General features: G+C 35.9%; 1 protein-coding gene and 1 non-coding gene across 2 annotated transcripts in view; both read right to left on the minus strand.

The window, feature by feature from the left end:
- Positions 1 to 304: 304 nt before the first annotated feature.
- On the minus strand, positions 305 to 408 carry LOC111718786. The gene has a single exon (XR_002769236.1). It is a non-coding gene; the product is annotated as a U6 spliceosomal RNA (small nuclear RNA).
- An 11,393-nt stretch (positions 409 to 11,801) lies between these two features.
- HTR7 (5-hydroxytryptamine receptor 7) overlaps positions 11,802 to 13,765 on the minus strand; it is a 77,973-nt gene continuing 76,009 nt past the window's right edge. The window contains exon 3 of the mRNA XM_003755282.3: positions 11,802 to 13,551. Coding sequence (XP_003755330.1) covers positions 13,509 to 13,551 — 43 coding nt within the window. The 3' untranslated portion in view covers positions 11,802 to 13,508. The remainder of the gene's footprint in view (positions 13,552 to 13,765) is intronic.

The following is a 13,765-nucleotide window of genomic DNA, read 5'->3' on the forward strand; positions in this document are numbered from 1 at the left end:
GTACTTTAAGTCAAATCAGTTACTAGACTGCTAACATTCTATGTTTTATGACAGCAGGCACTAATTTTAATAGATTCATTGCCACTTTTCTGAAACTTTTCAATACTCTATTAACATGTATTCTTATCTCCAATTTCCCCACCTTTCCAAACACTGTTAACCCTTGAAAGTATTTTTTCAGACACGGACTCTCTCCACTACATATCCAGATGGTGATAATCACAGAGTAACAAAGAATCAAGACTTTCATTTTTTCTTTTTAAATATAAGTTTTCATTGATATTTTCTGATTTTTTACATCACCAAAAATAACAACTTCATGAATTTGCATGTCATCCTTGCTCAGGGGCCATTCTAATCTTCTTTGTATCATCCCAAATTTAATCTATGTGTAACTTTATCAAGCACAAATCAAAGTTTTCAAAGATGAATCTATAGAGCTTTTAGGGTTTCATTTGATTTGGCCTGGACATAGAGTCACAGAGTGCCATATGCTTACTATACAACAGAACTTTATAGAGTCCACAAAGACCTCATGACCCCCTTTCTTATAGGGAGCACAGGAATTATTCAATACCACCCCTCTTGTATTATCCCTCCATTCTGTCTCTTTTCCCCAATGTTACTTAGTACAATGGTAGAGGGATCCTACCTTACTATACACCATAAGTTCTAAGTTATTATATAGCCCCCAATGCCCATTGATTCCTTTTCTAAAATTTTCATTTCTATTGAGGGCACTATCCTCTTTTCAACTATCCAAATGTACAAAGTTGTAATCATTTATAATTATTCCCTTTCTTTCAACTTTTCTAGAATCAATCTTATTGATTCTACCTCCATTATATCTCTTGCATCCTTTCCTTTCACTTCATTCAAATGACTTAGGTCTTACCCTTCTAATGATAGCTCTCACAGCTTCCCTGTAAGCTACTGCTCCTATTGTCAGATGTTCTCAGATCTGAAACACCGAGCTCACCTTTAGCTAGTGTTGTCCCTAGGCAATCCCAATGGAAAGCATTGTCTGATTTACCTTTCTGAAGCATGTCTTAGAGTGGAAGGATTACAACCGATCATATCTCCCACCTCCTATCTCCATTCCCTCCTCTAGGACTATAAGTAGAGTTTTGAGATCTTTTCTGAGCCTAGATTCAAAGCAGAAATGTTTATTATTAAGCCAGACTTCAAGTAGTTCAGTGGAGTTGCAATGAACAAATTTGAGTGAGTGGTTTACCTAATCATCATCCCTGTTTTATATGCCCTCTGGAGTCACTTATTCATGTTGGCAGAGAGGATCTCCAGAGAGGGGTGACTGCTACTATCGATCAATCAGCATTTATTAAGTACTTGCAATGTGTGTGCTAGACTAAGTGCTAAGAATACAACAAAAGAGGGAAAAGGCAGTCCTTACCCTCAAGAAAATTACAATCTACTGAGGGAGACAACATACAAATACAATGCAACAGCTATTCAGAATTGATAAGAAATAATTAGTAGAGGGAAGGCACTAGAATTAAGAGGGGTTGGAAGGCTTCTTATAGAAGATAGAATTTTAGCTGGGATTTAAAGGATGCCAGGAAATTCAAAAGTCAGAGCAGAGATGGGAGTATTCCAGGTATGGGCAGTAGCCCAAGAGAATTCCCTGGAGTCAAGAAGAGATGGAAGGTCTTGTCTTTGGTGCAGTCAGAAAGCCAGGTTTACCGAATTGAAGAATTCATGTTGGGAAGTAAGATATGAATGCCAAATAGCATTTTCTGTTTGCTCCTAGAGGAAAGAAGAAGCCCCTGGAGTTTATTGAATAGGGGGTAATGTGATTGGACCTATAATGGAGTGGCAGGCAGGTAAATCCAAAAGCAAATTATTGCAATAATCAAGGAATCAGGGGATAATAGTCTATACTAAGGGCTGATAGTGTCAGAGGAAAGAAGAGGGTATATTCAAGAGACATCTTGACAGTAGCTTGAAGGGGAGAGGTTGTTGGAGGGGTGAGTGAGAGGTAGTGAGGAATCCAAGATAACTCCTAGGTTGTGATCCTAAGGGACTAGGAGAATGGTGCTGGCTTTTACACTAATAGTGAAAGTAGGAGAGCAAGTTTAGGGAGAAAGATATTGAGCTCTGCTTTGGATTTATTGAGTTTGAGATGTCTACTGGACATCCAGCATGAGGTATTGAAAAAGTAATTAGAGTGTGATCAGATCTTTCAGAATATATAAGATTGGATTGGATATAGATTAATTGCCTTCCTATAAGAAATGCCAGGGTCCCAGATTTAATAAATTTATTTCATAAAATTTACTCCAGGACTGATTGTGAGAGTCTGGGTTAAATAAAGATTGCTACAGATCAGAGTGATCCACCCTACTCTCAAGTAAAAGTTGTTAGGACTGGCTAAAGTATCTTTGGTAATAAAAATACCAGTGAAGAATCCCAAAGGGGCCCGTGCATAATGCATACACATGGGGCAAAGCTGTAAACTTACAAGTCATATACTCACAACTCCTTTTCTCTCTTTGTAGAAAAGTTTTCCTTTAAGTGTAATTCTTTGCTGCATTCTGAGCAGGGTCTATACTTGCAATTTTTCTGCAAATAATAGGTCCCAATCCCTGAAGATATTGCTTTCCTCAAATGAATGCCTTTCCACATATGTCTCTGGGCATTTCCTCAGCCATTGGCCACTACCTTTCCTTTGACAATTGCTACTGCCTCCTGTCTACTTATTGTAGACTCAAGGAATTGAGGTGGGAAGAGGGGAAGGGAAGGGGAGTCATGGAGAGAATTGGTTTCTTCTCAATGGCATGGTTAAAGCTTCCCCATCACTTGCTTTGTCTTCTGCTGAACTTTTTTCCCTCAATAATATTTTATTTTTTCAATAACATGCAAATATACCTTTCAACATCCATTTTTATAAGATTTTGAGTTCCAAATCTTTCTCTCTCTCTCTCTTGTTTACTTCTACCCTCTCCAAGATAGCAAGAAATCTGATCTAGGTTATATGTGTACAATCATTTTAAACACATTTCCATATTAGTCATGTTGTGAAAGAAAAATCAGAACAAAAGGGAAAAAACACAAGAAAGAGAAAACAAACAAATAAAAATAAAGCTGAAAATAATATGCTTCAATCCACATTCAGTTCCCATGGTTTTCTCTATGGATGGAGATAGCAGTTTTTATTGGAATTGTCTTGCATCACCGTGTTGCTGAGAAGAGCTAAATCCATCTTAGTTGATCATCACACAATCTTGCTGATGCCATGTATAATGTTCTCCTAGTTCTATTCATTTCACTCAGCATCAGTTCATGTGTCTTTCCAGGATTTTCTGAAATCAGCCTGTTCATCATTTCTTATAAAACAACAACATTCCATTCCATTTATATATCATAACATATATATATTTGCTGAGGTAATTGGGGTCAAGTGACTTGCCCAAGGTCACACAACTAGGAAGTGTTAAGTGTCTGAGTTCAAATTTAAACTCAGGTCCTCCTAACTTCAGTCCTGACTTCACTGTGTCATCTAGCTGCCCCTACATCATAACTTATTTAACCATTTCCTAATTGATGAGCATTCACTCAATTTCCAATTGCTTGCCACCATAAAAATAACTGCTAGAAACATTTTTGCAAATGTGGATCTTTTCCCCTCTTTTATGAGGTTTAGCATACAGATCAGGTAGTTACATTGCAGGATTAAAGAATATGCACAATTTTATAACCCTTTAGACATCTGCTGAACTTTTCAATACCAAAGTGATTTCTTTTTATATCCATTGGCCCATAAAGGCATCTGAATCATTCAGCCAATCACAAGGTATTTCCTGTGGGATATATTTCATGCTTTTATCTAAAAATATTTCTCAAATTAATTAAGCACTTGGTTATTTTAGTTTATTTATTTTGTCCGAATGACTAAATCAAATCCCTCACCTTTTGTGATTATATGAACTAGAGTAGAGCCTTTTTTATATAAGTTTAAACTTTACACAGGTCTTTGACAAGATCAGTGATATGTCAATCCAATCTGTGAATTAGTATGTATACCTGAAATTATCTCATTACAAGTGGTTTGTAAATGCATATTTATGTGAAATTAAAAAGTGGTTGACCCTCCAATTACCCTACTAAATTAGGAATATCATGTGTTTGAAAGTACTCAAGTATAGACTCCTATACCAGTGGCCAATAGAGAGCCCAGTAGTATGGAAGTCCTCAGGGTTGGATATTGAGCCCAGTTCTGGAAGAATCACTCTGAATGTGAATCAGGGCAATTCCGGAGAACAGCTCTTATACTACATCTGCCAGAATAATGCTTAGGATCCTAGATTTAGAGGGACTTACAAGCCAAATTACATGTTCCTATGGTAGCAACATCTGGAACCAAGCTGATAAAATCTGGAAAGACTTGATATCTGAGGTAATAAGATGAATCTCCAATAGAAGATTTTTGTGAGATAAAAAGGTAACATAAAAAAGTCCAATAAAAAGGTAACAGATAAACACAGGGCCTAAATGTTTAAAAGAAAAAATGCATGTGAATTCATTTAACCATGTAGATCGAATTATCTCATCCTTTTGTTGTAACCTTTCAGATGGTTCCCTGTTACCTATAAGTAAAATTCAAACTTGTTAGACTGGATTCTGGATTTTAAAGTCACTCAAACTCTGGTATTGCTCTATATTTCCGAGCTTATCTCGTACAACTCTCTTCCTTATTTCTTAGGGCTATAACCAAACTGTGATCTAAATATGCTCTGGGCTTTCCTACATACATGCCTTTGCACTTGCATTGGTCATTTTGTTCCTAGAAGACGCCCTGGAATATACACCCTCTACTTGTTGAGCTGCTATTTATTCCTTGAAGTCCAACTCAGATGCCACTTTTTTATACCAAACCTGAATAATAAGTGGTCTTTCCTTCACTCATCAGAGCTTTTTTTTTTTTTGAACAAAGATGTGTATTATTTGGCATTATAGTTATTTGAGTAAATGTTGTATGTTCCCACTGTACTATAAATCCCATGAGAGATGGGACCATGGCTTATATATACTTGTATTTCCTTCATTGTCAAGGGGTCTCTATAACCTTTTCCTGTCAGAGTTCTCCAACTTCTCAGAGTTCAAACCTAAAAGAATATTAAAAAAAGTTAAAAAAAAAAAGTATTAAGGTTCAAAATTCTCTCAGCAATAAGTGGTCCCTCTAAACATCAAATCTCTGCAAGCTATAACCTATCATCAGATCCCCATGTCCCATTATTGATTATTGCTTTTCCCCCATGAAAGATTCATTTCCTTTCTGGCACCAAACTGAGATTTTCCTCTTTCTTTCGCTATTTCAATCTCTCTTTTTGCCACCTTACCTATTCTTCTATAGCCTCTATTCTTCCTTAAAGACTGTAGGATATTTTCCAATCATTGTTTATTATTAACTTAATAAGGGTACATCACAAATTCCCTTCTCTATTTTCCCTTCCTCCATTTCCCCCTTTTTTCCCTTTGAATGAAACCTAGTATTTTGAAATTTAATCTCAGAAAACATTGAACTACGGGTAAATGAAGTGTCCTATAGTTAGAAAATCGTTCTTCCACTATCACTTCTACATAAATTCCATTTTCACCCATATATCCGTACTCATTTTAAAAAAGAAATCTCTTTCTGGTTTCTTTGTGTGATTTTGTTGTTCTTGCTATTGTTGAATCCCACTTGTATTTTTCCATAATTTTCTTCCTTTTTTCGAGGGAGTAATTCATTTCATTACTTCTTGATTGCTGAATTTGTTTACTTTTTTTGTTTGTTTTGTTGTCTGGGATGTTTGCAAAGAAATAATCTACTTACATGGTTTCGTTGATTTAGGCACTTCTCTCGTTTGAACACCCTTTTTTATTAATGATTAGGTTTAGGTTTGCAGGGCATATATCATACTGGATCGTGCCTTGGGTTTCTATGTTATTAGTAATACACTTTATTTCCTTCTGTATTTTTATGAGTACAGAACCATCTTGTGTTATTGAAATTTCTCCTTAATACATGAAGATCTTTTTCCTGATCACTTTCTGAGTGCATTATTTGCTAATGGAATGGTTAAATTTAGTTACCTTGTGTCTTGAAGTTTGCAACATGGATTTTGTTTATTTATTTCTTGAATCTGTGGGGTCTTTTGATTGACTGTTTTCTATGATCAGAAGAAGTACTGGGCAGTTTTCTTGTATTATTTCAAAGATTATTGTGTTCAAGGTTTTGGGTTTTTTTTTTTTGCTTGTCATGTTCTTCTAGGAAATCTACAAACCTTTATTTCCCTCTATGCATTTCTGTCTTGTAGATCAATGACATTTATTTGTATAGAAATTTTTTGCTTGTCCTTAATTTTGTGCATTGCATTCCCAATCAGTTGATTTTTTGGTGAAATTTTCCACTGTAAAATAAAATGTTTTCTATTCTCCCAATTACTTCTGTTTTCACAATTCTAATTTTCTTTTTAAGCTCTTTGGAAATATTTTGCTCTAGTCCCATGCTTTTGGGGAATCTAAAACATTCTCTGCCTTAATTTTCCTTTGCCTTGAAATAATTATTAAGAGATGTTTGGAATCATTTAGATGTCCTAGAAATCAAGCTTCGTTTTTAATATATGGGTTATCTATTTATGTTTAGAGTTTTTAACTGAGTTTTCTTCCTCCTGAGATCTTCGGTCATTTCAGTCCTTACATTACCTTATCATTCTTTTCTTTTTTACTCTTTCTTGGATGGTAGATCTCTTGAAGGCTGCCCTTAAAGCTGTTTCAGTCTTTTCTTATATGTGGGATTCCCTAGCCATATATACCTTATTTCCCTGACTGACTGCTGCCATCCCAGGCAAACATCCACATTCCTATACCTCAACATCTTTTGAGTAGAGGAGTGAGAGAGAGAGATGGGAACTTGAAAGGGAATAGAGTTGAGTTATTCTGGCAAAAATTACAACAGCAGCAATTGCTGAGTGGACTCCAGAGCACAAGCCTCTGGATCTCATTGTGCAGTCCTGTCAGACCATGGAGGAGAATAGAAAAAAGGTTGCTGAATGAAGATGTTAGAGATCAGCATCGTTTGCTGTTATTTGACAGGTTGTTGCCTCCGTAGGGTTCTTGGTATATTGACCTCTGGAGATAGCTGCAGAGTTTACCTTATTACAAATAATTATTATTTTTGCAGAGATCTGAGAGGTCATGAAGATTAGAGAATATTTCTAATCCCTCACTCTGTTGATCACATGATTTAGAAGTCCCTCCCAGGATATTTTGGGATTTACTGGTCAGATTTTTTTTCTTAAGGACCGGGTTTTAAAAACCAATCTGATTCTCATTAGCCACCAATGGGTCCTATGCCAAGCTCATTTGGCTATTATTTGGGTCCTGATTGGTTCAGATTGAATGTAAACAGCAGTCAATTCTTCTTTGGCCAGTAAACTTAAGGGTCTTCCCCTGCTAAAATTATTTATTCATTTTGGTTTTTTGGACTGGGTGAAAGAGGAAATTCCAAATAAAATCGTTATTAAAAACTTTTGGTGGTGATACTGCCAGATTAGGAAGCATTAAACAATAATCTAACATCCTTAAATGCAGAAATAGTACTTTTATTACCTTGCTAAATAAAGGTAAGGGCTTCAGAAGAGAAAGAAAAATTTAGTAAGTGAAAAAGTAGTCAAGAAGATGGTGTTCTCTTCTCAGATTGGCTAAGATGACAGGAAAAAATAATGATGATTGTTGGAGGGGATGCGGGAAAACTGGGACATTGATGCATTGTTGGTGGAATTGTGAACGAATCCAACCATTCTGGAGAGTAGTTTGGAATTATGCTCAAAAAGTTATCAAACTGTGCATACCCTTTGATCCCACAGTGTTACTACTGGGCTTATATCCCAAAGAGATCATAAAGGAGGGAAAGGGAGCTGTATGTGCAAGAATGTTTGTGGCAGGTCTCTTTGTAGTGACCAGAAACTGGAAACTGAGTGGATGCCCATCAATTGGAGAATGGCTGAATAAATTGTGGTATATGAATATTATGGAATATTATTGTTCTGTAAGAAATGACCAACAGGATGATTTCAGAAAGGCCTGGAGAGACTTACAAGAACTGATACTGAGTGAAACGAGCAGGGCCAGGAGATCATTATATACTTCAGCAACAATACTATATGATGACCAGTTCTGATGGACCTGGCCATCCTCAGCAATGAGATCAACCAAATCATTTCCAATGGAGCAGTAATGAACTGAACCAGCTACGCCCAGAGAAAGAACTCTGGGAGATGACTAAAAACCATTACATTGAATTCCCAATCCCTATATTTATGCCCACCTGCATTTTGGATTTCCTTCACAGGCTAATTGTACAATATTTCAGAGTCTGATTCTTTTTGGGTACATCAAAATAACGGTTTGGTCATGTATACTTATTGTGTATCTAATTTATATTTTAATATATTTAACATCTACTGGTCATCCTGCCATCTGGGGGAGAGGGTGGGGGGTAAGAGGTGAAAAATTGGAACAAGAGGTTTGGCAATTGTCAATGCTGTAAAGTTACCCATGCATATAACCTGTAAATAAAAGGCTATTAAATAAAAAAAAAATTAAAAAAATAAAAAAAAGAAGAAGATGGTGTTCTGAGATTGGAATTTAAATTTCTTTAGATTTTCTAAGAATGGAACCTGCTCAGCAATGACTAGAAAGAATTCTTTTGCTCAAAGTTTATAAATATAATTGAAAGCACCATAAGTGGAAAAGAATGATGAGAGAGGAAAATGCTTATGGATATCCACTTAGATGGCTACTACTGAGAGAATTAGAGCAGTAGAATTTGTCAACAAGTATACAGAGATTAAAAGTAAGAGAAGATGAGGAATAAATGCAGGAAAATAGTACAGTCCTATAAAATAGTATTCACAGTACTAAAAAGACTCATAAGTCAAGACCAATCCAATGGAGGATTTTTAACTTTAATACTGGAGAAGACAGGACAATTAAAGATTACTTCATGGAATGAATGGGTCAATGATAAATGTCAGAAGAACTTTTTTTTCCTTGTCAGGAGATAACAAAATACTTTTGTAGAAGACTCATGATTCTTTAGAAGGTACATGTGTAGATTTTATGGCTGAAATTTGAATTAACTATTGACATCCCTGTATTTGGAGTAGAGACCCAATTAAATATCTTTTCACCTAAAGCAGGTTAAGAGTGATACCTTCTTAATTTCCTTCTATCATATACATCAATTATGAAGATGGAGTTGCCTGGATATCCAGACCCATAAAATCACTGATCCTTTAAGTACTAAAATGACTAAAATGTGGTGGTCTGATTTCCTGCCTTATTCAATGTCATGTAATACCCAAAGAGAGATACTAAAGCATAATGGATAGAATGTTAGTTCTGAAATCTAGAATACCTAAGTTCAAATTCTACCTCTGACACTTACTAATTATATAAAATCAGCAAATCACTTAACCTCTCTGACACTCAAGCAATATTCTGTCTATTCACTAACTTATAGACAGGCTGAGATCTGTGTTGATGGAGGGAGTTACCACAATGATAAAATTAAATGACTTTAATATGTAGCTAATTCAATTTGAACTTTATCTGATGACTAGAAAATTCTCAGTATCAACAAGTGAGCCTTTTATCATGAGATTAGAAATGCTTACCCTATCTACCAGGACTGCTATTTAAAAAAACATCCTGCAAACATTAAAATGATGTATAAATGTGAGTCATCATTATTACTATTATCTCTATGGGTGATCATGACGTAAAAGAATAGACCAAAGTGCTTCAACCCAGACCTTCCAAATCTGAGTTCCAGTCTAGATTTTTTTCTCTTACATCACAATTTGTGTGAAATATTCATAGTGGCTGTTGTAATCCCTAGCTGATTCATCTCCGATACTCTGCAGTCTCTATTTCCAAATCATCTTTCTCCATAGACAGACAGCCTTCCCGCTGGGTATTCTTGGCTAGGGAACTTAGAGAGCTTAGGAAACCTAAGGAAGAGTGCAGATACATACAAGGAAGCTAAGAGTGAAGCCCAGTGGCAATCATGGAGATGAGGGAGGCTTGCTGAGAAAACTCCCTTTAGTTCAACTGAAAATATTAAGAAATAAATATTTCTCCAGCCTAAAATTCTTTCCAGATGAGCTGAATTGAAGGAAACTTTATCTGTTTGTAATCAAATCTCTTAAGAAACCAATGTTCTTCACAAAAATCCTTCCTCCCCTTTATGTTAGGAGTGTATAAAGGATAAGAATGAAAGTGAAGACCCCAGAGAATAGCTTAATGGGGCAACTAAGCTTAAATCAAAAAATACTTCTTGTCTAATTAAGATCCTTGCATTTTCTTAGTAAAGTAAGTAGTAAAATCCTTGCCTTTCCCTTAGTAAAAATGAAAATGTAAAAACTTTTTTTCTATCCAAGAGAATGGAGTTCCTATAACCAAGTTACAAATGTCAAGATTAGAATAATGAGCAACCTTAGAGAAGTACCCTTTTCATTTCCTGAATTGATTAAGCATGGGTGGCAAACAATACAAATGGATTTCCTTCCTCCTAATTTAGATAAAGCAAAAATTAATATTATCTGTGTTATATTATTTTTAAAATTTGTTTTGCTGAGCTATTTATAGTTACAAAATTTTTGAGAAAATCCAAGAAAAGGGTTTTTTATGTTTTGTTTTGTTTCTTTGTTTGCTTTAGCAACCTAAAGCCTTAGCAGAAGTCTAGTAAAAGTTATAGATGCTTCTTGAAATGATGAACAAAATTTAAATGAACAAAATAAAATGCATAGCGTTCCAAAGGAAATCAATTATGTTGACATACAGTTATCAAATACATGGGTGTATATACACACATACATCAATGTACATATATACATCCATTTCCATATATGTTTATATACATGTGGGGGGGGGGGAAGAGAAGAAAGACGATGAACAAGAAGAACAAAAATAAGAACAAGAAGAAAGAGGGAGAGAAAGCCAGGTCAAAGCCAGAATTCTTGTATTCTCAAACAGCATCTCAAAGCAGATCAGCCTCATCATTGTCTAAAGGAGTTGTAAAGTTCCACATCACTCCAATAACAATGTAGGATGAAAAAGTACTATTCACAACTTAAGGTTGTCTTTCTGAAGTTCTTTAGAATCTTCCTAAAGAGAATGCCTGAATACTTGGCAAGTCAGGGAATATCTTAATCAGTTAATAAATGTAATAATTATTACTTGATTGAAACTATTCCCTACTCCCAAATTGAAGTAAGGTTTGGCAAGGTTAATATATAGATCTTAGTCACAAAATAAGTGAGTGGCCCTAAGTAGTGGGATATCATAAATGTAACCAGTCCTTACTTATAAACCTAATTGGCCATTATCTATTTCCTAAGTATGTGTGGGCACTGCAGCAGCTTTTAGCTATCATGAAAAAAATGTCATTCAGAAAAATGTTATTGGCTGGATTGAAGTAACAAAATCAAATTACAAGTCAGCCATTGGTACTTATCCATTTAGGAGATGTCAAGTTCTTTTTTGGAAGCCCTCCAATTCTGCTTGCAAAAAGATAACATCTATTTACTCTAGATAGATCTCATATGTACCATGATGTTTTTCATGTTTTTCTTCTCCACAGAATGTGAGCTCCTTGAGAGTAGGGTCTGTTTTCATCTCTCCCTTAAACTTAGCAGAGTGTCTAGCCCATAGTAGGAGCTTAATAAACACTTGCTGATTAATTGAATGATTTTTATCTTTTTGGCTCTTTAAGTAAAAAAAAGTCATTTACTTTATTGCAGCTATAAATAGACTTTATTTGATTTAATGTAATAAAACATTTTCAAATGGAACACAACATTCATCTTATTATACTTAATCCTTTAAATTATGAATATAATTATGTACAGTCACTCTATGAAGCCTGCAGTTAAGATATTCACACAGCTTTGTCTAGAAGATAAATACCCATATTCTCTTCATCTGGGATGCAGGTGCTTCTCTGGTCCTGGTAAGAGGCAAAGCCAAAGCAAAATCATGCATGTCCAGTCTGGGCCCCCTGTTAGAAAGCCACAAAGTCTGAGGAGCGTATCGTCTCCTTTACGGTGGGGAAAACTGTCCATTTGCTCATAGGGCTCTCCATCCGTCACCTGGAGATGAAGGCTTCCTCCTGGTGGCTCTACCGGCTCAGAATTACCATCGTTCCTGTACCCTGTGTTTATTGAACTTCACAGTTTGACGAGTCAGATCCATGACAGGATCATTTCTGTCAGCATCCTGCCTCAATTGTTGACCTTACATAAGACAGAATTGCATCACTCAATGCATACCCTTGCTTTAAGATACAGACATCACAGTGAATGAGCCTAATGGCCTTCTCAGAGGCTCTTAGCCAAGGCTCTAGGGCACTCTCCTTTTTCCATCAAATTCATTCACAGAGTTGAGCATGATGATGCTCAAAGAAAGCAATTCTTCACACTGAACATTCAGCAGCAGGCAGGCGACAAGCACATCTGCCTTGAAGTACAATCTGGTCACCCTGGTCACAAAATGGCATCTGCCAGTTACTAGATCTGTGACATCAGAACAGGAAGCATTTCAAGGTTTGGAAACCTATTATGTCTTTCTTCTCTTAATAATCCCCAGCACTTACAAACATAATAAGTGCTTAATGAATGCTTGTTGCATGGCAGATTGCTCCCAGTGCAGTCTTTTTTCCCCCTTGGGTTGCCAAGAACCTTGGGAAATGAATTATCCCAATCCCTTAGCATCCTGAGGAAGAACTGTTTGCAAAGCAAAATCTATGGCCAGGCTTTCTGGCCCTTTCCAGCCTTAAATCCATTCATGAGTCCTATAGGAACAATAAGTAGATCAACACATAAAGTACTTTTATGGGAAAGACACAGGGGCCTCTGTAAAAAAAAGCCAAACTACTTGACAGGGGCTTTAAATAAACAATGCCCTGGAACTAGGTTTGCAATAGCGGACTACAGTAGTTTTGTTTTCTAACACAGGCATGCAACATTTTCAACACGACGACTTACCAGTGTTTGCTTAAAAAATATCTATTTGTCATACAACAAAATACAGCTTTTTTTCATCAATGATCCCTGAATATTCATAATAACATCTTGCCTCAAAAGCATGGGGACTATGAACTAGGACTTCCTTTCACTGACACAGAAAGATGTGAAACACTAGAAACTGAGTTTCCATCTTCTACAGAATGCAGTTTTGTTAATGTGCTTATTGCTAAAACATGATTTTGCTGTCATACACAGACATTGATTTTTAGTTGTACACAATAGCATTGATTTACAAATGGAAAGCAAGCAAGAGAGTGATCATCCCTCTCCAAATCAGCACATGTCATACAATGGATCATCCATGTTGACGTCACATTTGAATGGTTCCTCCCACAGGAGAAGCTGTATTTTGAAAGCCAGAAACTTCTTCATTAGGAGTGAGTCACCTCTTTCACTCCTTGTTGATTTCAGGCTCCATCATGAATCATGACTTTTTTTCCGACTGTAGTCAGAGTTTTGTCTATTAAAAAAAAAGGAAAGAGACAAGAAAATAATTTAGTAGAACCATAAATCTGATTTTTCATTTCTTGATGGATGGATTTAATTCTTATAGAATCAATGAAGTAGAATCAATTGAGGCTTCGAAAGGGATTAGAGGTGCTTCTGAGAGGGAAAACATGTGCCCTATTTCATCTTTTTCCTGATTTTTTAAGCAGCCAAGCACTCAGCATATT

This window comes from Sarcophilus harrisii, chromosome 2 (assembly GCF_902635505.1).
Source record: "Sarcophilus harrisii chromosome 2, mSarHar1.11, whole genome shotgun sequence".
Classification (NCBI taxonomy): domain Eukaryota; kingdom Metazoa; phylum Chordata; class Mammalia; order Dasyuromorphia; family Dasyuridae; genus Sarcophilus; species Sarcophilus harrisii.